Here is a 16,232-nt window from a genome sequence, read left to right on the forward strand (position 1 = left end):
CCTTGTTCCACGCTAACATTCAGAATCTAAACTCTGTTAATAGACACACTACAGACTGAAGCATTAACGCATTGAAAGTAAAAGATTTGAAAGTGAACAGACACCTTCACCTCCTTATCTGCGAGCACTAAGAGTGAATAAGGAATTTGAGCTGCTTAGGGCAGGGCCTGACTCACCGCAATAGGTAATGGAGAATAATGTCCTAAAGGTAATTGAGAATAATGATCAGAGAAAAGCTGAGAGGGAAAAAGAGGGAAAGAGAGAAAGAGAAAGAGGGGGAATGGGAAAAAGAGAGACAGAGAAATACAGGAAGAGGGGGAGAGGAAGAGAGAGGGGAAAAGAAGGAGAGAGAAAGAGACAAATAGACAGAGAAAGTGACAGACAGACTGTGAGACAGAAAGACAGACACAGAAAAAGAAAGAGAGAGACAGACAGAAAGGACAAGACTGGGAGAGACACAGATAGAAGGGAAAGAAAACAACAGACAAAAGACAGTGGAGTAAGAGAGACAGATAGATGGAAAAAAGAGACAAAAATGGGTGGACAGTGTGGCGGTGGTCAGTGCGGATATTAGTGTCACCTCTGTGCTCAGGTCACTCAGTGACCCCGTGTCTCTCTGGCTACTAAAGGCAACCTGACCCTTATTCATTTTAATGCCTCAAAGCCCAAAGATTGAAAGCAGAGTGACCTGAAGTCCAAAGTCCAACCACATGCAAATCACATGCATGCAACCCACCGAACCACCACCCCTGCCTCCCAACCACATCCCACCCACTCACAAACACACACAAGCACACGCTCACTCACTCCCACTCTCTAGCCTTTTACCAAGTGCATTCATCAGTTTTTATCCCTCCTCTTCTGCCCTACTGTCATTAGAACTGTAGAAATAAAGAGGGATGACTTCACTGGAGGTGAGAGGTTTTGTCTGTGTCATCACATAAGGCCTGCGGCTGCTCTCTGGGCCAGCCATCTATCCTCAGCGAAAACCTTAATAAGCACTGTTACATCAGATTAATGGAGAAATATAAATAGAGTAAGAAAGAGTGACACACGCATAGTGAAAGATACAGGACAGGGGGAGGCAGGTAAATAATAGGGCTGGGTAATATGGCCAAAATATCATGTTAGGATACTTGAAGACATCTTCACTTCACCATATAGCACTAACACTTCAACAAAGCTTTACTGTACTTAACAAGGAGAAGAACAACAAAACTACAAACCTACTGGAAATAACTTCTTGAATTCTTGATTACGTCTTCATTCCTTTTCATAAACGGCGAATTAGAAAGTAGTGCTGGCTGTAATTCAATTTACAAGTTTAATTAAATGCCCTTGTTGTAATACATACGATTGTAATAGCTCATTCATGGGGACATGTACAGTATAGCAGATGTTTCACATAATCTAGGCTGAATGCTTAAGATATTAAAAACAGGTTAGTATGTAACAAGAAAAATTGTATAACCGTGACATTTATTTAACATTCATGGAAGGAGTCTCTAATGTCAGTGCTTTGTAACGGTGAGTAGGTGTTGTGCTGTGGGAAAGCCTTCAGGATAGAGAGCTTTGCAATTTGCACTTGACAAGCTGCATTTATAATCTTCTTAACTTCGAGAGAGAGAGAGAGAGAGAGAGAGAGAGAGAGAGAGAGAGAGAGAGAGAGAGAGAGAGAGAGAGCGAAAGGCTGGTGTGGAAACAATGTTTATGGCGACAATAATGTATGTATAATGACCTATGTGCTGTAAGTGATAACAGGAATATAATAATAACCTGTTTCATTATCAGTAAATGGATATACAGTGGGTTCAATAATATATTAAAACTTGTAATAGTTGGCAAACCGCTGTGGTGTAAGAGGAATAAAATACTTGCTTGTTATTAGAAAAGAAACAACTTCAGGGTTGAAACAGTAACCTCTGCCTTCCGCCTGGTAACATTGTTTGTGCGATTCCCATAATAGCACGCTCCATTGGGGTTTATTCCTTACATATCATTATGACACATATCACTCGGCTTTAATAGAGGGGAACTCAAGAAAGCAGTGTCTTGTATCAGTCAGACTCAAAAGTAACATTCAATTACGTTCTTTATCACCCCCCCACACACACACACACACACATTCATGCATGCATATACCTTTAATCTTTTTATTTCCTTTGTTGAAAACAGTAGATCAGTGTGCGTGTGAAAGATAAAAAGAAAGAAAGAAAGAAAGAAAGAAAGAAAGAAGGCTCAGCTTTCCTCCTAATAACTGTGTTCACCTGTGTGTCCCCTCACCTGGGACAGTAGGAGACCCCCTTCCCCACCTCTCTCCTTCCCCCAACCTGCAGCTCAGAGATGGCCTGATAATGAAGCTCTTTCATTCCACTGGCTACTCATAGAAATCTCTCTCTCGCTCTCTCTCTCTCTCTCTTTTTTTCTATCCACCTCCCTCTCTCCTGCTCCAGCCCTCTACTCAGCCCTGCCCTGAAACTGAACCAGATTGGTTTTCTCTGGTTGATTTTTCTCACACTCACAGTTGCCACCACCACCACCCTTTAAACACAACGATACTATAGTGAATAAAAGAAATGGTGTGTCAGAGTGTTACAGCGTGACTTTTGTATGAGGGATTTTTTTGTGTTGTTGTTAAAGAGTGTGTATGCGCGAGTTATAAGAGTGACTGTATTTATCTCATCCTGGGAAAAGTGTCCCCGTTGAATGCCTCACTCTGCCTCATGGGGATGAAAGACATTATGTAGACAAAAACTCTGGAAAGTTAATCGAAACATGTAGCAGAGACTGTAATTTGAGCCACACATTAATTGGTGGTTTAGCCCATGAGGAACAATTCGGTGTGTGAGACGGGTTCACAATAATTCGTTTGTTACGTGATATTGCTAAATTGGGCTTTGCGATCCTGATATCATAAAAGAAACAAATCCCACCTGTTTATTCGTTTTTTGTAAGCACTCTCATTAACAGTAACATTATTAACATCATTAACATTAACATGTCAACGGTAACAATAAACACTACGATGAAGCGATGCAATTTTCTGCTTTAATGTAACACAAACGTCGACACAATCTTTTCAAATCAGACCTAAGTCACTTTTGCATGTGGTTCTAAATCAGAGGCATATCTGAAATGTGGTCATGTTGATTGAACATGTATGGTTAGATTGCATTATCACCACACTATCACCATTACTATCCATCCATTTTTTTCACCTCCGAGACCTGAACATGTGTATCTGTGACAACCTCCAGACCAAACGTCTGGCTGCAGGCTGTGTGCAGGCTTTTGCTATTAGCACATTCGTTTATTGTTCCTATCCTACTATGAAAGATTGTCTTACAAATAAGACATCATTTTTGTTGTCTGAGTCATATAGGAGTTATTTAGTCCCTGTCTGAGACGTCACACACACAAACCGTTGGCTGTATGCCAGATGCATATAGCACACAAAATTAGAAACGCTTCAGGTGTTTCCAAGTCGTCATCTGATTGGTTGGATTCTACAGGATTTCAGTGAGACACGTGTGTGTGTGTGTGTGTGTGTGTGTTTTTTTTTTTAACGGTGCATCTGAAAACAAAGCTAGCCTGATTCTCTACTTCGCTCAGGGAAGAGGAAAGCCCTCATATTTACAACTGTTACAATGAGTGCTTCTGTTACAATCAACTTAAATGCTGGATTTTCCCATATGAAAAGCTTATTCATTTGCACTTATTTCTTAAATTAAATGATCTATGGTTGCACGCCAGATTGTTTTGTTAAGGACCTCAACGTTATATTACATTATAACGCCGAACAAAACGAACTGCGATTGGTTGCTTACCCTTAGCCGATAAAAGCTGCTATGGAGTCCAGACCTCCTTCAGTCAGTCTGAAGATCTGGCTACACGAGATTATGCTTTGTGGAAAAGGTGTGCTCATAGCTCAAAGGCAGATATGAACAAATCTACCAATCCCAAAAACTAAATAATAATCTATTGTAATTACTGTATTTAAAACTCTTATTTAGGGATAAAGCTGCTGTAATGTGTTAAATGGAATATATAATGTGCTGAAGTTTGTACTCATAGTACTGTAGAACATAGTACATAGTACTGTAGTTTGTACTCTTACTGTAGAAACGTGTAGCAACATAATTCTAATATATAGGTTTCCTGACAGAAATGTGTGTATATGTGAGGCAGAAAAAAGAGAGAATACACTTTTTGTAATAAAAGGTTTCTCTTAAAAACTGCAGAAAAAAACCCAAAAAGAAATAAATGTAAATATAAAGACCCATAAAATGGCAGTAAAAGGCATTTCTTTTGGCCACATTAAGGCCGTAAAGTGCACATTTGTTCCCAGTGATGCAGTAACACAAGTGTGTGCATGTCTGTGTGTGTCTGTGCTTAAACCATGTCCTTTTGAATGATGCAAGGCAAAGAAAATTTGCGTGTGTTCACACAATACAAGCAACAACCGATTAGAAGAAGTGGGAGTTTGTATGAGCGTGTGTGTGTCTGTATGTGTGTGTGTGTGTGTGTGCGGGAACACACGAAAGGCTCTTTTTTTTCTTTTACAAAGACACACAACCCTGTACAGACAGCTGGCCCGCATCAGAACACTTCCTTCTCCTCCACCGAAGCTCCAGTCAGCTTTGGACTTTATTAAAAACATTATCATGACTCAATATATCCTCAATTATGAACATAATATGAGCTTTCCTATTATTGTTTGATTCCGTCTTTACGAACAGACATGTAACCTCGCATGCAGAGGTCATAAAACTCCCGCAGACAACAATAATAAAACAACGCAGATGGAAATATACACATGTTTAGAGTGCTAACACGGAAACAAACAGGACTGGGAAGCACAGATCACAACGAGTCATTAGACTCCCAAAAGACGACGAGTCATTTTAAAGGATTCCACCGCCTGAGGCAGCCTGATCTTACACAGACGCAGACAGTCAGACAGTGGGAACAGAGAGACTGCAGACTCGGGAGAGGCAAAGGGTGCTGTGATTAGCCTAAAGTGTTTGGGAAGTCTCTGGGAAACTACAGAGCACTACGCGATGTGGTCGTGTGTGTGCGTGTGTGTGTGTATGTAGCTGGCATTGCATCCAGCCTGAAATAAAGCCCCATAAAGTCTCCACCACACCACTGAGGAAACTTCACATGAATAATTTAAAGCAAACACAAACAGACCAACCTCAAACCAAATTTGTTATTCTGTTTTATACATTACGCAAAGTTTTATAGATGCAGCTTGGGGTTTCCAGCCTCTGTCTTTCGCGTCCGTCTACGTCTCTGTGTATTTAAGTCTTTCTATTTCTTCCTTTCTTCTTTTCCTTCTTTCACTATTGTGCTACATAAAGGAGGAGATAAAGGGCAGATGGAAACCCACGGTACAGAAGTGGAGAAACAGTCAGCCACGCTGTAATTGAGCAGTAATAGCCTGTGAGAGTAATGTTAGAAGGGAATTAGCCTGATCCATTATGGGTGATAAGACAGAAAAGGTCGATCATTTGGGGAGAAAAGAGAGGGGGAAATGAAGGAACCAAAGAGGTCAAGTTTAGCGGTTCAAGAGAAAAAGAAGACGAGAAAAAGGACCGGTATTAGACGGTTAGATGAGGCGAGGAGAGTTCTGAAGAAAAGTAGATACGAGATATGATTGTTCTTATTGTCGAGAAACCTATTTATGTTAATAAGACCAAAAGCTGAACGTTAAAGGAACTAAATACAGCAGCACATTAGAGAAAGATGAGAGAGAAGAGGTCAGGATGGGAGTAAGAGGCAGAGCTAAGGAAGGAAGAACGTAGAACCTAGAGAGAAACAATCAGTGTTCACTGCTTCTGTGCCTTATGCTTTCAAACCATAAGATTTTTTATCCAGTATTTTACTCAACAGAACTCAAGTACAGTCTTATTTTAATGTAAGTCTTTGTTTAGTCAAATATATTTGACTTTGCAGTATCACTAGAACACTGTTTCCTGTCTTATAAATGTCAATATTTATGTTATTCAACAGATTTCATAATGAATTGCTACCATTAACTATGGATTGGGGGGGGCACGGTGGCTTAGTGGTTAGCACGTTCGCCTCACACCTCCAGGGTTGGGGGTTCGATTCCCGCCTCCGCCTTGTGTGTGTGGAGTTTGCATGTTCTCCCCGTGCCTCGGGGGTTTCCTCCGGGTACTCCGGTTTCCTCCCCCAGTCCAAAGACATGCATGGTAGGTTGATTGGCATCTCTGGAAAATTGTCCGTAGTGTGTGATTGCGTGAGTGAATGAGAGTGTGTGTGTGCCCTGTGATGGGTTGGCACTCCGTCCAGGGTGTATCCTGCCTTGATGCCCAATGACGCCTGAGATAGGCACAGGCTCCCCGTGACCCGAGGTAGTTCGGATAAGCGGTAGAAAATGAATGAATGAATGAACTATGGATTGATTTTTCAACATAACATTTGCAAACATTTCACTCTTTATCCATCATCATGTACCACTCGGAAAGTTCAAAATAATCCGACTTTAGTAAAGAAACCTTCCAAAGCTACGTAGAGTCAGTTCTGGTTTAATCACAAGCGTGTTAACGCCAAGTAGACGTCAATATCTGATTGTCTAAAGATGGTTTCATGTCATTGCTTACACCTGAGAGATCTTTGTAATTTAGACTGTTATCATTTTAAAGCAAAGGAAAAACTATGATGCTACTTATCTTTGTCAAGTTATCGCTGAAAGAAAGAGAGTCATGACAATAATGGAAGGAAGAAAGAAAACAAAGACATATTTTAACGCTGTAAAGAAGAGCTTTTCCAAAGTAAAACAAACTCGTTATTCTCTGCTATATTAACTACTGTATGTATGTCAGGTAATTAATGTAGCTGGCTAATACGTTTCGTATAAAATTTACTAACTGATATAACAAACCTAACACTATCTAACCTGAAAAAATTAAATCCTCCTTTGTGTACCAGATCGATTAATACTAACTAGGTCATAATACTAATTTCTGTATCATTATCGTATCGGTATCCAAAAGAGCCAAACATTTTTCTGGACACTTATTTGGCAGGTCCACCTCTTATAATTATAAGTTAGAATTCCCTAACTCCATTGAGACTAATCATTGAATGGGAGAGGAAAGAAAGTAATAAGATTAAAGCCATGCAGTGAGTAATGAGCTAAGATCTGACACTTATACTACCACAGCAGAACAGCAGATAATCAACATGATGTTATCAATGCCATCCCAATATCACACCAACTAAAAGCCGAGTCAGGTGAAAGGAAGACTTATTAGGAAGAGCCCCTGACCATGAATGGCAATTTTATTGCTTTAATAACAAACGCTACTGGTTTTGAGAAAGAACTGATGCAACCCCAAGGTGTTATTAAATATATGGCAGTTTATGATTCATAACCTGATTAAATAATGAAGTAGGACTGACCGGCCAGGCGTATTTGAATGGGATGACAATCCGGCCTGCTTCAAGCCCGTGATGATGCATGCCGTGGGAGTTTCCACCCAGGACCGGTGTGACGCCTGTACCAAATGTACATGTCCCCAGTGGTGCCACACGGGCCTGGTACTCCTTCAGACAAACCCTGAAGAAAGTGTCACACTGGTCACTTTGAGGACATCGCTGTCCCTTGCTGGACTGGAGGTCACAGCACTGACCATTCTGTAGAATGCCAAGAGAGTTTTGCCACTGGCGGATCTGCAGTTCAAACATACCCACTGCATGCACAGCCTGGATGAGAGAGAAAAGAGAAAAGAGAGAGCAATAAAGGAGATGAACTTTACAAGACAAAGACATACCTGCTGTCTGAACAGGGCAGTAAATCATTATTTGGTAATTATGTATTATTATGTGGTATTTATTCGTGTGGCAGCATTGCAGTGCATTAAATCCTGTCAAGTCAAGAGCTTGAGTTAATGTTCATATAAACATCATTGGGAAAAATGTGATCTTGATGGTGCTGACCTCAGCATTATATTTTTTGGTGCCAGATTGGCTGGTTTAGGCCGGCTAGACTACGTTTAAGCTGCCAGGAAGTCTATGCTAACTCAAATAATTACTCTTTTCCACCACGCTGAGCATTCAATACATTTTTGGTCAACTGTAGATAAGGTGAGTTTGATTCACACTGAGAACTGAGAAGATATTGCCATAAATATGCATTTTCAGATATATATTTTATGTTTTATTTAACATATGACCTCACAAGAAATGATTGATCATTTCACTAATCAAAATCATACCGTTCAATTTGTCTTTGACAAATTAACCTATAATCTTTCTAGACTGCTCAAGTTCCCTAACGTACTTCCTTTGTTTTAAAGGCAGATAAGGAGGTGAATTGAGGCTCAGAGTAGAGGATAAACAGCTCCAGAGACCTCTCTCACGGCAGAGTGGCGGAAAAATCGAATCGGCCTGTCCAAATGGACCGGCTCAACCCTCCACACATCTGTAAGCCCTGTCTCTATCTGTACAATCATCTAACCTTATCCATCTCAATCTTTTCCCCCTCTGGTTATTCTACCCCCTCACACAACCAGTCTCTTTTGCCTCTTTTCTTTCTCCCTTGGCAGCTATTTCCTATACTTCTATGCAGTGCTCTTTTTCTTTTATTCGGTCTTGTTATCAATACCACTCCTTTCTTTTCTTTGCACTCCTCCCCATGGATCGCAGACATTGGGAACATGGCTCCTGTCTTTCTTTCATTCTTGATTCTCTCATTTTTTTTTTTGCTCACTCATTTTATATTGCTTCTTTCTTCTCTTTCTCGCTTGAATTGGGAACTAGCTGTTGCTCTATTATTTCGGCAATAAGTTCTTTTTTCCTTTTCATTTATAATTTTCTGAGATGGTGAGGTGAACACACACGCGCAAACCCACAGGCACACAAACACACACACATACACACACACACACACACACTCACTTTCAACTAATAAGCTCCACAGAGAGGCAGAGGGTCAGATCAGGTGCCACTTAGATGATATTGCCCTTAAGCCTCTCAATAGCAGAAAAACTGGCACACACACGGTCCATGAAAGCAGTATGATAATGATACACACAATATACAATTATAGTGAAATGCATAGTGTCCTATTAAAGCAGAAGACAGAAAATTCTCATGGAGAGAAAGTAGACTTTAATGATAATGCAGTTTAAATAAAACAATTATAACCTGAGAAATTATTATAATTAACGATAATAGCGTTGTGGAATATAAATTACAAGCTTTCATGTCTGAACGTTCTGGATGTTCACACTTCAGCCTGGATTTTAACTGATGGTGATGGAGTATCAGTCTAATCAAGCTTCTAATGTTAGTTAATCATTTATAAGTATACCATTTTACATGACACCCTGTATTATGGAAAGATATTTGTAACATACTGACTGGCTGAAATTGTGCAGAAATGGCAGAGCTTATGAGTTTAGAAATACTGAGAAATTAATTAAAATTCAATCCTGATCCATTTTACATTCCCACAATTCTTTGCAAAACATGTTTTCTCTGTCTTAATCGTGTGGTGGTTTAATAACATAACTAGATCATTTTAAAAAGCTAGAATAGATGCAACAATCTTAAATTGATTTATTATCAAAAAAAAGGGCAAATAAGTGGTGAGTCAACATGCTTTTTAGAGTTTTACACTGTATAAATAATTTAATTGAATATTTTCCCATATACATCATCATCATCATCATTATTCACAAATTAACAGTAGATTTACCACAGGTCACATATCGATCTGAGACTACGGTATTGTACTAAAGCTATCAGCGGTATTATCTATAATCGAAATAGTAACATATTTCAGAATATGACTGATATGCTTTTTAAGCTCTCAACAGTGCTGCAATTAAGGGGCAAGCAAGAAAAAACAATATGGAGCACAAAGTACTGGTAAAAAAGACTTATTGCTTGTTGTGACTAAATATAAGGATATTTACGGAAACAAATAGAGAAAAATAATTTTGAGACATGACAATACACAAATTTCACATCACTAATCTATTTCCCAGCATGCTCCATGGCCTACAAACATGACCTCTATGGAGTACACTTTCCAGAACACACAGGCAATTCCCTGTTCACAGTAATCATCATATTAATCACAAAAACACCTTTTCCAGAGCCACAGCACAAAAGGACTTTGTTTCACTCAGTTCATCACAAACAACACACTGATTTCACTTTGCCTGTTTTGACCTTGACCATATGCAGAAATTTTTAGGTGACATCTCAAAATGCAAAGTTTTATGTGTTCTTTGTATTTAGCCAGTCACGAGGGTTATCTGCGCTCAGGTAAAGCATTGACATGGGTCCAGATGGTCTGAGAACAAGGAGGTAAAGCCATCATCTCCTGTGAGCCCTTCTTTGGACTGCTCCAATGTGCATTCTATCATTACACCCAGGAGCAGAGAAACCAACCTTCACACAGCGAGCATGCTAACTACTCACTTGAGTTCTCGACCTTCACAGTGGAAAGTGGCTAGAACAACACCTTGCCCTCAAGGCTGTGTTTCATCGTGGACTGAAACCAGAGATTCTCGTATTTTTTAGCATGTCATAATGAGCAGCTCACCATTGACTCGGTCATGGACCTGCTGATCAGAGTCTACCACCTGCTATAACCGGCCATCTCTCCGCACAAAGAACACCTTGCCTTAGGCTTTCTCACACATATCTACGTATACACATGTCTCAAGACAACACAATCATCCTAGTCGTTATTAATTGTTTCTCCCAGCACCTCAGTCCGCAAAGTCCCTGCACCTCAATCCTCTGCCCAGTGTCCCCTCTGCTTTTCACCCACGTCATCTGCAAATTTACGATTCCCCAAGACACTGTCAAACAACTGGGGCTTGCAATTCAAGTCCAGGGTGTGGGCAACGTTTTTGGAGAAACTGAGGGTCACTTTTAGCCTTACTTCTGGCTTTCATTAAACAGCCAGAAGACCAGTCGATTCCTACAAGTTCTGTTCGACCCCCCTGGGCCTCCAGAGTAAGCCCTTTTTTGGGGGGTTCTATCCACTATCCACAAATACAAACCAAGCTTTTTTTTTATTATTGTTTAAATCAAGGTTTTGACCATGGTAGATTCACAGTTTCTTGCCTAGCCCACTTTGTGTTGTTTGCTAACCACCTGACCTGTGCCTGTTTTGACCTTGCCTAAAGTTTTGGATTTGTTGGTTTTGTGCTCATTTAAAGCTGCCTTACCTGCATTTGCATCTGCCTAAGTGTCTCTGTCCTGTACCCAATGTCATGTCCCAGTGTGTCAACCTACAAACAGTCAAATCATGCAGCTCCTCTTCATTTGATTTTCTGCCTCCAAAGCAACAGCAAAGGCAAACAACTCCTCATCTTTATGTAATAAGACTGGTAGCATTGTTATAGTTACAGTAAACACATCACGTGAGCACTCCAGTTAGTGTCAGGCCACTAATTTGTCATATATCAACCCAGATTTAAATGATTGTGATAAGAAATACAAACAGTTCCATAAAGACATCATTTGCTAAGGTAGGTGTTGAAGGAAATGAGTGGTCTGCACAGAGCCCTAACCTCCACCACACTAAACACATTTGGGATGAACCGGACAACTGAATGTGTTCACCAGACCTTCTTATATGACAGTAATGCCTGACCTCACTAATTTCTTTCTCTTGTTGCTGAATGCTCCAGAATAAATGAAAAAGCCTATCTAGGGTTAGTCCAATAACTTTTGGACAAATAGCAATTATCAAATATCTAAGCAATGCCCAATTAAAATAACTGATGATAGACTTAGCAATAACTGACACACACGAGAACAGATCTACAAGTGAACTGTAGGCATGCACACACACACACACACACACACACACACACACACACACACACACTTAAGGAATTTGGGGTATTGAGGGACAGTAAGACTTGGTGGTGCCTCATCTCTCTTTGTGACTCTGGAGCTGCTGAATGCCTGCTCTGTCTTACCATTGTTTGAGTGTGGCATATTGTCCCATACTAACTCCTAAAACCTGAACACATCAAACGCTGGGCATAGATAGACCACTGGCCATCACTCTACATCCTCTTTCTTCCCCTTCTGCCATCCTCCGCCAGGGTCATTCCCTACATACCTATGTTTCAGCACTTTCACTCCCTCTCTGTTTCATGGAACTGCATCACAGGGAACATTAAACATGGCAGACGAAACACAACTATCTTGCCTGAGAGAGTAGACAGAATGGTCAATTGCGCTGTAACTTTTGCATCAATGTTAAAATCCTAAATAAATAATCTTTGTTTCACAAATCACTGTTTTTTTAATTATCATTAGGCCAACTGGCCAGCTTTCAATACAGAAAGTTCCAGAAATATCTCTTTTCAATTTGAACAAATTGAAGCTATTTTAATATAGTACTGATTTCCAAGTGCTGCTCTACAATCTACCAAAAATGGCTTAACACAACAGCCATTGAAAATGTAGGGTTTATATATACCTTCAGAGAGAGTGCATAAAATTTCAAAAACATTTTTTGCACAATTTTTATATAGCCATTGGCCTAAAGGCAAGACACTTGTGAGCAAGATCATTTATAACTACACATATTAAAATAATTATTATCACATATGCTAATACCCTTTCAGAAATGTATGTTTAAATTCATTCATTCATTCATTCATTAATTCATTCATTCATTCATTTTCTTTCGCTTATCCGAACTAATCTCGGGTCACGGGGAACCTGTGCGTCATCGGGTGTCAAGGCAGGATACACCCTGGACAGAGTGCCAACCCATCGCAGGGCACACACACACTCATTCACTCACACACTACGGACAATTTTCCCAGAGATGCCAATCAACCTACCATGCATGTCTTTGGACCGGGGGAGGAAACCCCACCCGAAGGAAACCCCCAAGGAGGTGTGAGGCGAACGTGCTAACCACTAAGCCACCGTACCCCCGTATGTTTAAATTATTTATTTATTTATTTAGTTTTTAAGCAAATTATTTCCGTATTGTTTAATTAGGAAAATACAAATCAAATATTGTATGTAGTTTTGGTTAAAATCTTATTAAAGATTAATCAACAGAAATCTATAATGATTAAAAAATTTCTATGTAATATCCTAATCACAGACCATTCCGGTGATTTCATGAAGATTTCATGAATGCACAAAACTGTAAAACTAAGATTTTGGTTGTGTTTTTTTCCCCCCGTAGTAACGGTGAGAGTGCCAAAGCATATAAACCAGTATTCCAGGAACCCATATATAGGGATATGTTGTAATGACTAGGCAGATCTTAATGATTTTTTCTTCAGATAATCTAATAATTGCTGATGGATAAAAACAGTTAAGTAAAAATCTGTTTTGTTGTGGTATTATTTATAGTTACAGTTAAAGATGCTCAACATGACCAAAGTTCCTTTCTATTTCTAGTATCTTGCTATAAAGGAATACTCAGACATTTCCTTGAAGATCCAATTATAGTCCAATTATATCAAAGACACATGAGCATATAGCACATGAGTGAACAATCCTTTCTCAGAGCTGGAAAACTCATATTGCTTCATGAAATCAGGTTTTTAACAGTTTTACAAGGTTTACATGGATGTTGGAACGTTAGATCAACGTTTGTTTAGAAATGTTTTATAGAATGAAGTCTTCAAATAATCTATACACGAGTAAACAGGTTTTCTGTTCTTTACTCAATACAGAGAAATGTTGAAACTCTTTCTGTGGTAATCACCCTTATCCTATAAATGCAGTGGATAAAGATTAGGTGGAAAAATGTTAGACTATTTCTTTAAAGATGGCTGCAACTTTGAGGGCACATTTACCTGAACAATGAACCTGGAATGTAATGGCATTTTCTTTGGTCTTTGCCAATGAGCAATTGAAGCAACTAGTCACTTCTTTCATCTATTTCATGGCTCTCTCAAATTACATAGCAGAGCCTGAGAGGGAACATGGCAGCATATATTTAAAAATGAGCCTTACATCATACATCCCTGCAGCTATCATAAATACTAAAATATGAATCATCCATCAGTCATATTTCTCTTGCAAAGGATAAAACAAAATGACCTTTTTTGTCTTTTACACCTTGATAAACTGCATTACACAGGTATTATTGGCTCAGAAGCCTATTCTCTGCAAACTGATATGGCTGCTCCATGCTCTTTACAGAGCCCCACAGAGCAACAAACTGCAGAACAGTACAAGAGAAGACTGCAGTGTTCTCACGCCCTCAGGACCAAGCCAGGCATGAGCACACACAGCAGTAAGCTCCAGAACATACACACATCCTCTCAGCTCAAAGGTTTGTCCCAGTCAGGATCTGACCTACTCAGTGGAAAACACAGGCTTAAGTCTGAAGACCTGAACCCAGGCTGGATGGGCTGGTGGCAAAAATAAAGCCAGGTTTCTTAGAAAGTATGTGTTCTCCAGGGGTGCGTGTATGGTCAGTTCATTCTCACAACACAGCAGATCCCTATGGAGACTCGTGACAACATTTAATTCAGTCACACAGACAATGCAGCCAGACTGCACAAGATGTATTCCTCATATTTCCTTTAATGCTTTCAGTTTTTCATTCTGGGATAAAATGTCTGGATGGTATAAAAAGGTCAGGATTTCAAAATTAATTTTCAAAATTCAGGCAACAGAGTGGCTGGAGGTTTCCGACATTTTTTACCCCGACAGATTGTTTATCTGATGGAACAATATTACACTAAATCGTTCTGCTTAAATAGAAAGTCACAGCAATAGCTCTAATAATATCACACCCTGCAATAAAAGGCTTAGTTTAATATTCTCTACTTACTATTTCCCTTCCATAGCAAAGGTATCTGTCATGCTTTTGCCCCACCACTGTCTTATATTTAGGTGACATATATATATGGTATACATTGTCAGGATCTCAAGAATCAAGGTCACCCTATATTTTAAATCCAACCCTTATATTTGTCTGTCCATTGTAACAAAATTCCAAAAAATAAAAAATAAAAATCAATTAATTCAATTCAAATGATCTCTAATTAAATCCCTTGCACAGAATTTGTTTATGAATGACCGTCTTTAAACTGTTTAGAGCAAAATTAAATCATAGCACAGAACAGGCAACACCGCCCACACGAGCAACAAGTGCAACAAAGAAAGCAATGAACAACAGGTGGCTCTGAAAAACAGCTCTCATGCGCAATGTTTCCATATGCGCACTAAAAAGAATACGGTGGAAAATATGATACGCAAAAGGTTGCACCGTCAGCACTTTGTCCAGAGACCAGCACGAGTAGATAAAGTCCAGCCTGGGTTAAGAAGCAGCCGAAAATAGCGCGTAAAGCAGCGGGCTTAGTGCTTACCAGAGCCTGGAAAGCGAGCGCAAAAAGGAAAAGAGCGGTTCTCCGGTGTCCCCGATCCATCAAACCGTCTCTGTCTCTGGTCATCTTCAGTCCTAGCGATCCAGTTACGCTGTGTTGACTCTAAAAAACGGGGTCATGACGCTGAACTTGGTTTAACATTAAAGAAACACAGTTATACAGCAGCAGTGTGCAGTGCAGGTAGGATGAGTGGTCCACCTGGACGCGTCTCGGTCACCGATTTCTTCACACACACACACACACACTCAGTCGCTCACACTCCCACACATTCCTCCTCCTCTTTGACCTCCTCCCTCCTTGCCTCTTTCCACCTGCTGCCGTTAAGAAGCTTTGGATGCCGGCTGACTGACTTCAGCTCTCATCCTCTTTAGTCTCCCGCTGAATTGTTCAGTTCAGCGCCGAGGCGCAGTGGAGCGCGTTATGAAGGGCGGGAGCGCGTGTGACAGAAAGAGAGAGTAGTGTGGAAACTAGCAAGGAAGAAGCCTGTGCGTACCGAGGTTGCCAGATTTGGGTCGAGTTTCCAACTCAACGTTAGAGGGAAAGCATAAATTAGTGGTTTAAATGATTGTAAATCCCATTTGTCAGGAAGTCGGAGGTGTGATCAGTGTCTTTAGTGAAATTCTCGTTTGGAGATGGACAAAAAAGAAATGGTCCAAACGCTGAAAAAGTACTTAACCTCGCCAACGTGCCCTCAAAGCCTTGATTGGTTTTCCATACTAGCAGCTCTGACAATAGATTTTGGCTGTTAATACGCTTAATTAACGCGTTCATCTAATACCGTATCGTTTCTATGGTAACAACTCAGTCACAGGGATCTAAGTCTAAGCCTAATAATAAAAAGACAATATTGAACAATGA

At 40.0% G+C, this 16,232-nt stretch overlaps 1 protein-coding gene across 1 annotated transcript in view; it reads right to left on the minus strand.

Annotated features, from left to right (window-relative positions):
• Positions 1-15,832, minus strand: part of LOC132851408 (protein jagged-1b) — a 47,684-nt gene extending 31,852 nt beyond the window's left edge. The window contains exons 1-2 of the mRNA XM_060878277.1: positions 15,357-15,832; positions 7,432-7,734 (exon numbers count right to left, since the gene is read on the minus strand). Of these exons, the coding sequence (XP_060734260.1) occupies positions 7,432-7,734; positions 15,357-15,440 (387 nt within the window). The 5' untranslated portion in view covers positions 15,441-15,832. The remainder of the gene's footprint in view (positions 1-7,431; positions 7,735-15,356) is intronic.
• Between the last annotated feature and the right edge of the window lie 400 nt (positions 15,833-16,232).

The sequence above is a fragment of the Tachysurus vachellii genome, chromosome 9 (genome assembly GCF_030014155.1).
Source record: "Tachysurus vachellii isolate PV-2020 chromosome 9, HZAU_Pvac_v1, whole genome shotgun sequence".
NCBI lineage: Eukaryota > Metazoa > Chordata > Actinopteri > Siluriformes > Bagridae > Tachysurus > Tachysurus vachellii.